The following is a 14093-nucleotide window of genomic DNA, read 5'->3' on the forward strand; positions in this document are numbered from 1 at the left end:
CACCTTTAGAAATACTTTCTTTTAAATGCTGTTTATTTAATTAGATCTTTCTCCCACTTGCTTTGCCTGAGACTTAAAGTATAATATAACAAGAAAAGCTGTTTCACTGGAATGGCCTGATGCTGGAGCTGTAACATCTGTTGAACTGTTAAAGGAAAGAATCCACACTGGAGAGGAAGAGAAGTCACTGAAACCTTAAGCCGATTGGAATTATAAATGCTCAGTATTGTTGAGTCTGCCTCTGCCCTTGTTTTTACACGAGCCACTTCCATTCCTGGTGTCAGGTGCACCCTTGCATGCTGTTTTACACTGTGTTATACACCATATATTTCAAACTGCTGTCCTTCTGGGACCTACTCATGCACAAGTTATGTACTTCAAAAAATTATCCCTTGGAGAGAAAGGTAATTAAATGAATGCAGCCAATGTTCTAGGATTTAAACTTTGGGGAGGATAAACAATGCTGGCCAAAGAAGCTAGTTCTGTTGCCACTGAACTTGAGTGGGAGTTGAGTGTTTCCTTTGTTTTCTGTTGCCATTTGGAAGATATCCGTTTTCTGGGGACAGTATTACTAATAAAATAACGCATCCTGTCCGTCATTCTCTCTTTTTCCCCTTTATACAGGGTCACCCTGGGCAACCTGGACCTAGAGGTCTGCCTGGCCTCGATGGCTGCAATGGTACTACTGGGAGCCCTGGCGTTTCTGGATCAGATGGGTTTCCTGGACTACCTGGGCTGCCTGTACGTCCTAACTCAAATCCAGTGTTTTGTAGTCGTCACTAAGCCAGGATTTGCGTTTCATGTCACTGTTGGAAAAGTAACTCCCAAGTACTTTGGAAGAGCCCTAATAACCCTAAATTTATTAGCATTGTCAGAGCTCGGTATCATTTTCTTATTGAAATTCCACTGTGAGGACAGCATGAAGATCCTGTAAATTCAGTATGCTCCCACACCAAGTTATACCATTGCATTGAAGCTAACTCAGGAGAAAGCATGATACAGGTTTTAAGAACCATGTAGTGTCAAATATCTTCTTCCTGGCATGTTTCAAGTTAATGGATGCTGATTCAGGAAAGGATTTATCACAAGTTCCAAGCTATGCATCAAATAAAGGATGCTTTCTTTCAGATCTGAAGATAGTCAAAAGCTTCAGTCTCACTGAGTGTCAATAGGATTTACTTTCCATATTATATGTTTTACTTTTGAAAACACTTTTCTACCAGGTCAGAGTTTTATCTAGCCTGCAGTGGACACCTTAAAGTTAAGTGTCAAATCTAGTCATCTGGACTCTCCTCTTACAGAAAGTGGTACTTGCAAGAGCACTTCCCCCCATCTACCTTTCAGGATGAATTATCTGTGGAGATACCTGTTTTCCTACATTGATTGTAGAGGAAGTGAAGGTAGCCAAGTCATGCTCTATACTCTGTTTCAAGTGGGTTCAGTTACTTATACGAACTCCACTCTTGGATGCTTTTGGGAATTGTAGTCTTTTATAAAAGTACATGGTTGTTTTTGAAGTGTAAGCAAACAATATTTGACTTGATATTAAAATATTTGACAAATACTTGTTCGCATTCAAAGCCTGATCTTACATACACAGATCTTGTGATTAATTGTACATGTAATAGGACTTGTTTGCACATATACATGAAAAAGAGGAAGAAAATACAGCAGATGGATGTAAATTATGCCCTTTGCTTTCATCATTTCTAAGCCATGCTGTCATCTTTACATGTCCTCCAGACTTGCAGTTCATATGATGTTGAAAAATACTGAAGCAATAAGATCAAATAAAGTGCTGCTTTCTAAAGTAACTGATTTCCTCATACCTGCTGCTCAAATTTCTATTTTGTAATGCTTGTAGGATTACATTTTTGGCAAGTAAAGCTGCTTAGATCAGCCAAGCCCTCTCAAATCAAGTTGGCAATTAAATGAAATTACCTCAGATAAATTGGATGGGATGATCAAGTTTAAAATATGTTGGGTAAATCTACAATTGTAATGCAGCTTTTTTAGAAGATTCATGCAGTCTACTTTTTTTTTTTCTTTCATTGATTCTAAACAAAAATTGGTGATTTACAGTGTTAAATGAGACATAGAATGATTGAATTGTTTGGGTTGGAAGGCACCTTAAAAACCAACTCCCCTGCCACGGGCAGGGACACCTCCCACCAGCCCAGGTTGCCCAAAGCCCTGTCCAACCTGGCCTTGAACACTGCCAGGGAGGGGGCATCCACAGCTTCCCTGGGCAACCTGTGCCAGTGTCTCACCACCCTCACAGTAAATAGTTTCTTCCTAATATCCAGTCTAAATCTATCCCCTCTCAGTTTGAAATCATTACCCCTTGTCCTATCACGATGCTCTCTGACAAAGAGTCCCTACCCATCTTTCCCATAGGACTCTTGAGGTACTGGAAGGCTGCAATAATGTCTCCCTGGAGCCTTCTCTTCTCCAGGCTGAACAACCCCAACTCTTTCAGCTTGTCTTCATAGGAGAGGTGCTCCAGCCCTTGATCATCTTTGTGGCCCTCCTCCAGACTCACTCCAACAGCTCCATGTCCTCCTTATGTTGTGGGCCCCAGAACTGGACGCAGTACTCAAGGTGGGGTCTCATGAGAGCGGAGTAGAGGAAGAGAATCACCTCCCTCGCCCCGCTGGCCACACTTATTTTGATGCAGCCCAGGATGTAGTTGTTGTTCTGGGCTGTGAGCACATTGATGATTCATATGCAGTTTTTCAGCCACCAGTACACCCAGGTCCTTCTCCACAGGGCTGCTTTCAATCCACTCATCCCCCAGCCTGAATCTATGTTTGGGCTTGCCCAAACTTAGGTGCAGGACGTTATGCTTGGCCTTGTTGAACTTCATGAGGTTCACATAGGCCCACCTCTCTAGCCTGTCAAGGTCCCTCTGGATGGCACTGATATGTGTATGAACAGAAGGGTTACAAACAGTATCAAATAGGGTATTTAAAGTTTTTGAAGGCCTGAAAGAAAAGAGAAATCTAATATATACAGGAAAATAGCAGATAAGATGCTTGCAGAACCTTGTTTTTCTAAAGCCACATGAAGTCTTAAGTTTTCATAATACCACAGCTTCTTTGGCAAAGCTACAGTGGTAATTTTGCAGTTAATTGGAGCCAGGAGTTCCCTTGTTCTTTATGCTGAATAGAAATCCTTTCAAAACTAAATCAGTATTTTTCCCAGAAATTGATTTTTTACCTTTTTTTTTTTTTAATCAGGGTCGTCCTGGCCCAAAAGGCCTTAAAGGAGAACCCATTTTTGCTCAAGGCAGTCTTAAAGGAATGAAGGTAAGACTTGTTGTCACATAGGAGAAAATGCAGTACAAGAAACACCCTGGTTGCACAGCTTATGCTGCAGGTCAGATTGCTCATGGTGTTAGATGTGGGTATCCTGCGTATGTCTGAATGCAGAGCTGTGAAAAAGGCCGTATAATAACTTCATTAATGACAACACAGAACACTCAGAACTTTGAGTTGCTTGGTCTTTGCAGAGATCTTGCACTGAGATGCTAGGACATTGCTTATCCTGTTACTGTTAGCATAGGTGCTGATCCTTCACTTGTCACTGGAGAGCCTGCACCATTTGTCTGCGGTGTCAAACCATAGATGTGAGGAATTTCTTGTCAGCTTATCCTGACTTATATGAGGTAGCATATATGTTTCTAGATGCAGATATAGCAAAGGAGGGGCTGTTCACCTACACTCAGAACTCTCCTGTAGCTAACACCTTTGCGTGTGCAAGGTCTGTTGCAATACCTGCTCAGGAGACTCACAAAGGCACATTAAGATTTCTGCTGTGAGATCTCTACCAGCTGCCTCTCAGTGTTTTTTGTACTGAGTGATATTAGTAAGTAATCAGTCAAATTCTGGGTTTACCTATATGAGTATCGTATCCCACTTACAGTGTTCCATTCTTTGCCACTGTGAAGTCAGGATTTCAGTCTCTCTGTTTAGTAAGGACCTTGCCCTGAAATATCTGTTTCAAGTCTGTAATTTTAGTTCCTGTACAGAAAATACAAACTATGGGTAGGCAGTTTCAGTTTTCTCTTCAAAACAGTGAATAGGTTCTTGGCTATGCTCATGGTAAAGGTTTGGCTCTTTGTTGCCTTGATGCAAGCACTAGCTAGTTTACTATGGTTTGGATTTTTGCCCTAAGTACTAGATTTGGAATAAAGCTACAGTGGATTCAGTACCTCTTGTGGTACAGAATTCAGCAGTATTTAGCAGCCTCATGCTTCATTAAATACTGAAAATATCAAGGAATTTATTCAGTCATGTAAGGCCCCTCACACTGGCTTTGTTGGTCAAAATTAAGAACTTTCCTAAAATTCTACCTGCGTTATGTAGATTCGTAAGTTGGTAAAAGCTAAATAGATCTGTATTTATGTCAATGTTTATGGGGAATACAGATAATTTGATATAACAATGATATGTTTTTATGTATTTTGTACTGGTTTGTAATGAAAGTTCTCATGGTGTTTTCCAGCGTTTTTACAAGTGATTTCTTTCCATGCCACTTCCATTCCTCTTGTTACCAATAAATAAAATCTCTCCATTACCCAATTTAAATACGGAAGCACAGGTGTCAAAACATTTTCCCATTTACACTTGTTCTACTATTAGCTAACGGCAAATATTTCTATTTATACAAAACTGAATACTCCATATAATTTGTTGTAATAACATAATGTAACTTTTACTGCTGCATTTGTAATTTTTAGGGAGAAAATGGTCTTCCTGGATTGGATGGAATTGCTGTAAGTTATTTGATAATGATTTTAAAGGATATTAAGTAGGTAATCTTTCTTGTATTGGTTCTCAAGTACACTTTTCAAGTTAGTAGACCATGTATTTACCTATGTGATACACGAGGTATTCTGGCTTTGTAATGGTATGAGTAGATACATATTATGGTAGAGGAAGTCAGATTTTTTGCTATTATCTGTTTTGTTTTTCCTTTTTCAAATCAAGCTCCCTTCTGCCACTGATCTCTGTAACGTTGATTTTCAAAATACATCTAAGAACATGAAGTGGATTACTATAGTATTTAAATTGGCATACTTAATTAGGGACTATTACTTAATGTTTCCTGAGACTCACTTTGTCCTTGAGGTTTGATGGGGTGAATGCTACACATTCTTATTTGTCCTGTGTTTCTCTGATAGGGCCCAAAAGGTTTTCCAGGTCCGATAGGTTCTGCAGGCACTATAGGATTACCAGGTTTGCAGGTAAGAGACCTCAACTGTTGCACTTGTTGATAGAAAGTTGAAATCTCTGGCAGTTTTCCTCTCTTGTCTATATTTATGTCATGACAATGAGCAAAAGCATGTGTGCATCTAAAAGGACTGAGTGCAGAATACTTGAAATTAGATAGTTTAATGTAATCACAAGAGGGAAGGCTCCTCTGTGGAGCAGCGTTCAGAGCCGTGATCGTGAATGAGGACTCCAGCAGAGCCCTGTCTACAAACACTGTATTTTACTATTCTGAGTGCTTCCTTGTCTTGGGACTGAAGGGAATATGCTGACTTCTGCATCTTTGAAGCCTTTTCGAGATACTGCAAGAGAGTTTCCATTGTGCAGAGGTAAAAACAAGCAGCGTGTCTGAGTTTTCTCATTGATCACAGCACCAAAGGACTATGCTGTCTGTTTCAGTTGTGAAGACTTGAAGATCATCTCTATCACTTACTTTTGCTTTAGGAGAAAGAGATGAAAGTTCAGGTACCACTGCAGATCCCGGCATTGCTCTCGAATTGTGTGCATCCTAATTAAATCAAGAGAAATAAAGTCTTGATCTTTTTTCACATTTAGGGTCCAATGGGTCCTCCTGGGCCACCAGGTCCAAAAGTAAGTACCTACCTTTCCTGTCTTCTTTCCACACCTGATTGTTGGCTTTTCTAACAGTGCTGCGGGCCTAGATGATAGTGACGCTGCTGTTGTTTTATTATTCAGTCATCATTGTTGTTTTTTTCTCTTTGAGGGCAACATGGGGTTAGGCTTTCAAGGAGAGAAAGGAGAAAAGGTAGGTGAAACTTGTTCTGTTATGCGAAGAACATGAAATAATACTGTGGTGTTCCATCATAGCTCGATCCTCTAGAAGGTGGCTAGGTTCTAGCATTTTCTTCTTTTTCTTTTGCTTGAACTGATTGGCAGTCCAAATTCTAGAGTCTTGCTGGTTCCTTATCTGTTGGTACACAAAAACAGCATGGGAGCTTTTTCTAGAGAGGAAGGGAGCAAGGGGAAAAATCTCAGTTCAGAGCAGTATTGTCATGGTTATTGAGACATGAGGTCCTTAGACATCTTTTTAATCTCTGTCTTCCAGTTTCTTTGGACCCTCACCTCTGGTATTGAATTATTCTACTGACTTCATTCTTTTTGTCATTCATAATATTCTCTGGGTCAACCAACGTGTAATTTATAGTCTCACTGAAGTCTCACTAAACGAGTGTCTTGCAGTCTGTGTGAGAATTTACACTGGCATAATGACGCTTCTCAAAGTTCTCAATCTGGGACTTGATTCTACTGCTGTTAAAATCACTGCTCAGCATTCAACACTTCTAATTGTTTCTTGTGTTCCTTTCTTTCATATTTATCCTAAAAGCTTTTCTGCGATGTTTTCCTGTTGATTCAAAAGCTGGGCCTTTTTTTTTTCTCCCGGCATGTTTTATATTCACAGCTCTTCTGAAACAGAGTTAATGCATTTTGTTCATCTTAATTTTCAGTCTGATCTTTTGACTTTCATGACCAAACTCCTGTGCCAGCATTCAGGCACACAGATATTATGTATGTGGGATATAATTAGAGTACCTTTCTTCTGATTCGCAAGCCACTTTCATAGGAAATCTAACATGTTCTGCCTATGTTAATAGCTTTGTCTATTGCCAACAGGGTGATGTAGGGCTGCCTGGCCCTCCAGGTCCCCCACCATCCACTGGAATACTGGAATTCATGGGATTTCCAAAAGGGAAACAAGGAGAAAAGGTCTGTAAATTCAGTTTACAAACTCTTCCCTTTCCCACACATTCAAGGCTGAATGAAATTACTGGACAGTGAGGGCTGTTATATTTCCAAATCAAAATAATTTTCTGCACTAGTTTAATCTGCCGGATGGCTATTGAATAAAAATATTCTTAGCTCAGAGTATTGTGGATCACTGGAGAATGCATACCTCTCAGGAGAAATATGCAAGCTATTTAAAGGTTCTCATCATTAATCCTAAAAGTAAATGAACTGTAGTTTATTTCTGCTGGACCTGTGAAATTGTGTCAACTGAAGCAAAAAACACCAAATCCGTTTAGAAAAATAAATAAAAAGCTCCAGCTCTTTTACTTTGGCTATGATCCACACTACTCTGAAATAACGATTTCTCTCCTTTACTTTGTTATCCTGGCACTTACTGAGATACATATTTAGCTCATCAGTGGTTTTTGTAAAAACTGTATGGATCTTGGGTTAAAGATCCTCTACAAACAGAATGTAGGCATACTGAATTAATCTGGGACCTATACAAGCTGTTTTGGGAGCCCAGTCTGAGCTCGCCTAGGTCATGGAAGATACTGTCCTACACATGTCACGAGAGAAATTGTCTTACTTGGTGGAGTTACTTTAGCATGAGATGAGATTCAAATAAATACCATTCCTTTTGACTCGCTCTTGAGTTTGTAAGCAGGGTTGTGAAGACATTTTGCTATCTCATCATGTGCTATTTTGCTGCTTTCCATGAAATGCTGTGCATGTTCCAGTTGTCTAGATGATGATACAAAAGGCTTGTAGTTTGACTTCTAACATTGGAGGACAGCAGAACAACAGTTCCCAAGCAGTAGTCTTTGAAGCCATGAGAAGTGATCACGGACAATGTTGCATACGCCGGCACTGTGCTGAGAGACGCTGTATCTGGAACATGCTGACACAAATCAAGTATACTTGCTGACAAACAAATTACAAGGCCTTACTGTAGGAGGCAGGAGCATGATGGGTGGATTGGGCAAAGTCTTGCTTTCATGGGGACAGGGACTTATCGTGTTTACCTCTTCCCCTTGTCAGGGTGAGCCAGGCCCTCAAGGATTCCCAGGAGACAAAGGATTGCCTGGCATGCCGGTAAGGACAGAGGAGAGTGTTTAATCAACTCTAATCTTACAGTTTGGAGATACAAAGAAGATAACGCTGTCGTACTGTAGTCGTTAAAATGCAACCATCATTTCAGTACATGCAGTAGACTTGCAAGTCATCATACTGTTTAGACAGCCACCTGATGGCAGTGTTTCTTGGTGTCCCCCAGAGAGCTAGAGATATTTTTTAAAAATCTAATTTATATATATCTCCAGTTTTAAAATGGGCTGTTTAACATTAATTTATTATGCTTATTAACTCAGGAATGTGTAGCATCTTCTTCGTATTAATAAAAAACAACAATTTATCCCTGGATTCCAGAGAACTGTTTCCCAGCTTATATCCTTTTGTAAACAGGGGTTATTTCAATAAGTTTAGGGAATAAATATTTTGTGGAACTTCTGACTAATCAGATAAATTGTTTGCCAGTTTCTTTAACATACAGATGTTCTTAGTAGAAAGACGTGCAAGAACAAACCTGTACACGAAGCACAGTTTGTTATTAGCCTTTCAGGACATGTTCCATTATGTGCATGTTTAGTTTTATGCATCACAAGAGGCCCATTGAAGCTGGTGGGGTTGAACACATGTTGTGAACTTAACCACAGGCATAAGATATTTCATGATTGAAGCCTGAAAATTGCTTAACTACTGTAATTCTCAATGAAATTAAATCCTGGTGTTCTAGCTCTGTGTTTTATACTTTTTACTGACTGGGAAAACCGCCAAACATTTCCAGATGTTAACTGTGAAAACGCTAGCTTTATGTCATCCTTGGGCTTTAGGTGCTTTGAGCACTCACTTGAGCTGCTGCTGTTAAGCAATTAGATTTGAAATAATTTCTAAATATAGAATACAATGCAGAGTAGAAGTGGTAGGACTTTGCTGTTTATAGCATTTGCTTGCATTTGCTACTGAGAGACGTGCCATGGTTTAAATGGATGGAAGTGAAGATAATGTACTGCATATACTGACAAGTATGGTTGATGCAGGTTTTCTTTGTGGGGCAGAAAACAGCAAAAACTATTTCCCAGGAGAAACAGTCAGTTCCCTTTGTCTCTCTGTAGTACTATTTATATTAATAGATGAGTTTGTGCTCGTTTTATCTTAGGGCTGTGCTATTCCGAACAGATCACAGATTTAATGTTCACAATTTTCCTCAGGGCTTTGGAGGTGTTGGAGAAAAAGGAGAAAAAGGTGTACCTGGCTTACCGGGTGGCAGGGTAGGTAACTTTATTATAAAGTCCTTAAATGCCTGTTTTCAAACACATGATGTGGGCCTTACATCAACAGAAGCATTCCCAAAGCATGTAAGGGTCTCAAACACAGGACTGGATCCCATAGTAGTCAGTGCCATACAGCAGCAGAACCAATAGATATTGGGTTGTCCATATAACAGTTGCATTTGGGTTTTTTTGTAATAGATGGGCATACACGTCTTGAAATGTAACTTAACTTCATTTTAAAACCACAAATTCATTCTGTAACTTGGGAGCTGACAGTTGAAGCTCATTTTAGAAAAGGAAGTGCATGACTTTGTTAACAATTATTTATTTGGCATCGATTTCGAAATGGAAAATTAAAAGGGACTTTTTTGTCTTATTTTGCTGTATTACTTCCAAAAAGGTAAAAACACTGTGCAAGCTCCTAAAAAGTGATGTGATGTGTATGGTGAAGATGCCTTAAAACTGCGGCAGTGTCAGAATTGGTTTGCTAGATTGCGGTCCAGAGATTCTGATGTTAAAGATGCACCACACTCAGGAAGGCCAGTCAAAGTTGATAACAACAAAATAAAGGCATTGATCGAATCCAGTCGGCATTTAACGACACGAGAGATTGCTGTTAACCTTAACATATCGAAATTGAGTGCTGAAAACCATTTAAAACAACTTGGATACGTTAGGAAGCTCGATATTTGGGTACCACATGAGCTCATAGAAATACATCTCACTGAGCACGTGGACATCTGTGATTCTCTCTTGAAATGTGAGGAAAAGGATCGATTTTTGAAACGTATGATAACAGGAGATGACAAATGGATCATCTACAACAACAACAAATTAAAAAGATCATGGAGCAAGTGTGATGAACCAGCCCAAAACACTTCACATGCAGATATTCACCAAAGAAAGGTGGTGCTGTCAGTCTGGTGGGATTTCAAAGCTATTGTGTATTTTGCATTGCCCCCAAGGAACCAAACCATTAATTTGGCTGTGCACTGTCACCAACTGGAGAGATTAAATGATGCCATCAAACAGGAGCGTCCAGAAGTGGGGAATCACAAAGGTGTTGTGTTTCTCCATGATAACGTTAGACTACAGACCAGTTTGGTCACTCTCAAACACAGTTGCAGCTTGGATGGGCTGTGTTACCACATCCACCATATTCACCAGACCTGGCACCATCGAAGCACCATATGGTTTGGTCTTTACAAAATGCCTTGAATGGTAAAACCTTCACTGCTGATGAGGATAGCAAATCGTTCTTGGAAGTGGTTTTTGCTGAAACAGATAAGAACTTTTTTGAGCACAGAATCATGAAGTGGCCTGAAAGAAGGCAAAAGGTAATTGAACAACATGGACGCTATATTGTTCAATACAGTTTTCTTCCCCATGAAAAATTCACCTTTCATTTACCCAGAAAAAAATTGCAGTTAATTTTTGGCCAAACCAATAATTGTTATCTCAGTAAAATCTCAGATTAAAGGTGAGGTGAAAGATGTAGACAGACAAGTCAGTCCAAGAAAATAATACAGAAGTCTATAGTAGAGGTCTTGATATTGCAGGGCCTGTGTTTTTCCAGTTTTTTTGAAAGCTTCACAGAAAAGGAAGCTTGCAGGAGGTCCAAATGAAGATAATAAAGAGACCTTGTAGGGGTTTTAGAGAACTCTTAACCAGTGCCAGAACCAGCCATAAGAGAACACAGATAGATATTTGGGGAAGAAATAGGTAAGCTGGCGATGGTGGTCTAACTAGTCAATGAATGTGGGAGGTAACAGCGTGCTTAATCACACACCAGCCATAGCTGCTTCAAACCACCATGCCCCTGCAGAGCTGTACTTTTACACAGCAGGAAGACCAACACATTCTGTTCCACATGTGCAGAATAATTTGACAAGATAAGAAGTCTGGATTATGTTAAATTTCATAGCTTTATAATTACAAACTACCTGCCTGACTTCCTAGTAAGTTGAGACACTATGACTTATTGAACTTGAGTTACCGATTAGAAAGACAATGGCTGAAGAAGATAAGACTTCTTTCATCAGTTATTCTACTGAATTCCTTTCAATTATGATTGTTAATATTTGGGGGATATGGAAAATCAGTGGTGGTTTCTCCTTTTAAGAGTTCTACCTCTTCATTCTTTGATGCTGAGATATTTGGAACCTGATATAATAAGACCAGACTGAGATGGAGACCTATGAAAGTTAATAGTTTTTTGCTGTTCTAGGGCCTTGTGGGACTGGATGGATCTGATGGGATTCCAGGGAGAAAGGTGACATTTCTTTTATTTTTAACTGTCCTTACAATTACAGAAGCCATCTAACCTCTTAAGATTTACTGACTTCCTTATCTAGCAGCTCCAAATTCTCTGATGGATGAATGCACTTGCTGTATTAAATCAGTGAGAGCTAACAGGAAAGTCTGTGTAAAACTATAGATCCCTTTAACTGTCTCTCTAGGTATCCCTGTGTATTCAGAGGACCACCTCCACAGACTGCAAATTGTACGTTCCCTCCTGAAACAATAAACTCTCCAACTTTTCCCATTTTCGAGTGGAAATGGCCAGGTCAAGTGGCCAAAAATGTGTTAAAGCACTTCCACTTGCAGATACAGCGGTGAAAGTTGTTGAAGAAAGCAACTTTCAGAAGTACATTTTATTTTGCAGCCTGGAATTTAGTCACTTTCCTGTGTGTTTTGTGTTATGTTGGTCCTTTTCAAGTTATACAGAAGGTGATGGTATCTCCAGTATAATCTAATTCATATCTATATGTTAAAATGATATGAATAAAACCAAACCTTTTATGACAAGTTTCTCAGTAATACTGAGTATGGACTATCTTGGGGCCTACAGCTGTGCAAGACTTCAGAATCACAGGCAAGATTTAAAGTTAAGGTTCCCTGCTCCGGAGCGCTTGGAATATCCCATTTTGTCTGCAGTGGCAGTGGGATTTGCAACCCATACTGGGCCAGGGTCAGTATGTGACCCAATAGAGACCAGCAGATCACTTCTGCGTAGATTTCCAGTCACACATGCAGAAGGGGAATTTTGGTGTCCCTGAGAATACTACTGGGAAATGGATAGCTGGAGAGCTGGGTCATAGTGTCACTTTAAGTGTTTTAGTGCCAATAATTTGTTGGAGAGTGAACGGAGTGGAGGAGAAAGTGTGGGGGATGAAGAAAATAATGTTCTAGACTCCTCACTCCACAAACATTCTTACGGTTCTGTGAGAACTGCAAGGTGTCCTCCTGATTTGGACACTCTCATGCCGACTCACAAGTTCTCACCATCTTTACAGCACAAGGAGGCCTAAAGGTGCTCTGGTATTTTGTGAGTGCTGAAAAATTGATGCCATCAGTTGTATCTTTATTTCTTCCACAAATGTTAAGTAGGACAATGATTTAAGTTTGTGATTCAAGTCTAGGCTCTGCAGATGTCTTGGCTAACAAATAATGCCACTGTCTTACTGTCTCACTGTGTAAATATGTTCCCCTGTGTGACTTTGCAGGGTCATCCAGGTGTTCCGGGCTATCCAGGACTGGATGGAGTTGGAGGCAGGAAGGTAACTTCTCACATGAAAATACTAAAGCGTTGCTTTTTAAAAGATATTTGCATGAATAAATATCATTGCCCCGATCAAATCTCTTCTTTACCTCTGTATCACTATACTTTTCAGTATATTTCAGTTCCTCATTTACTTTATTGTTAAGGATGAAAACTAATGGCTGTTGAACTATGAACACACAGATATTCTAAATCTTTTACAGTGTTCATTCATGTCACTTCGTGACTTAAAATTGTAGGTGTAGTCTCTCTGGTCTCCCTTATCCTTACACCAGTGCTATATTTACTGGACAGTTGAAGCAAGATTAGATGGAAGTAAGTGGATGTTAAGATGGTTGCCAAGGCTATCTGAAGTCTTAGATCACGGATCTACAAGTATTGACAAATCTGAAAATAATCTGTTTGATTTCTTGTATTGGAAATAAGCAGCATATAGCAGACATTTTCTGAATATGTCACAACTTAGGCAGTCAGACATTCTGGAAACTGAGTGGAAAATGGTTGGGTAGTAGTTTGCTGTGGAAAACACCTGCCACCAAGATTGGTATGTGGTTGGCAGACATGAAATGCAAGTACTGAGGGCCTTGTTGTACAGAGTATGTGGAAGAAGTAATAGTACAGGTGTGTTACTGGAAGAAGCAACAAAGTGTGCACTGCCTTGGATCACTGCATGGTGTTTATATTATAAATATAATGGTAATTTGGACAAGTTAGATTTTGCACTTGCTGTTTCAAAGAGGATTTGATACTCTGTTAGAGAGGAAAGAATGATACTGCCATTTGTCACAACTTGCTTCTTCTACCTCAGTGATTTTATAAAGGAATTAATTTTCCTGGAAGCTCCCACTATTGAAATTCAGGTTTTCAAGGCAAGAGATAGCTGCAGTGGTGGATGGTTTTAAAAATGGGTATATTCATAGCAGCTCTCTCACTTTTACCACAAGGTGGACAAGTATGATCTACCTGATATTGGTCAACATGCTGGTATGATAGCTGGTCTCCAGTACAGATGGTATATATGAGTCTGTGCTGCCTATTGAGGTAGCAGGATACCTTCAGAGGATAGCTGGGTAGTGGCAAACACTTCAGCTGAAGCAGCCATCAGTTTCATCAGACAGGAAGGAGGCAAGTCAGGACAGCAGATGCTTTTGAATAGCAGAACAAAGTGAATTCTTCACC

The 14093-nt window shown here is 39.8% G+C and overlaps 1 protein-coding gene across 1 annotated transcript in view; it reads left to right on the top strand.

Annotated features, from left to right (window-relative positions):
- Window positions 1–624: 624 nt before the first annotated feature.
- Window positions 625–14093, top strand: part of LOC104541379 (collagen alpha-6(IV) chain-like) — a gene marked incomplete at both ends in the record, with an annotated part of 30719 nt that continues 17250 nt past the window's right edge. Inside the window, 10 exons of the mRNA XM_010185431.1 lie at window positions 625–817; window positions 3240–3308; window positions 4742–4777; window positions 5186–5248; window positions 5829–5864; window positions 6906–6998; window positions 8061–8114; window positions 9258–9349; window positions 12859–12912; window positions 13859–13898. Of these exons, the coding sequence (XP_010183733.1) occupies window positions 625–817; window positions 3240–3308; window positions 4742–4777; window positions 5186–5248; window positions 5829–5864; window positions 6906–6998; window positions 8061–8114; window positions 9258–9349; window positions 12859–12912; window positions 13859–13898 (730 nt within the window). The remainder of the gene's footprint in view (window positions 818–3239; window positions 3309–4741; window positions 4778–5185; window positions 5249–5828; window positions 5865–6905; window positions 6999–8060; window positions 8115–9257; window positions 9350–12858; window positions 12913–13858; window positions 13899–14093) is intronic.

This window comes from Mesitornis unicolor, unplaced genomic scaffold (assembly GCF_000695765.1).
Source record: "Mesitornis unicolor isolate BGI_N332 unplaced genomic scaffold, ASM69576v1 scaffold6545, whole genome shotgun sequence".
In the NCBI taxonomy this organism is placed as follows: Eukaryota; Metazoa; Chordata; class Aves; order Mesitornithiformes; family Mesitornithidae; genus Mesitornis; species Mesitornis unicolor.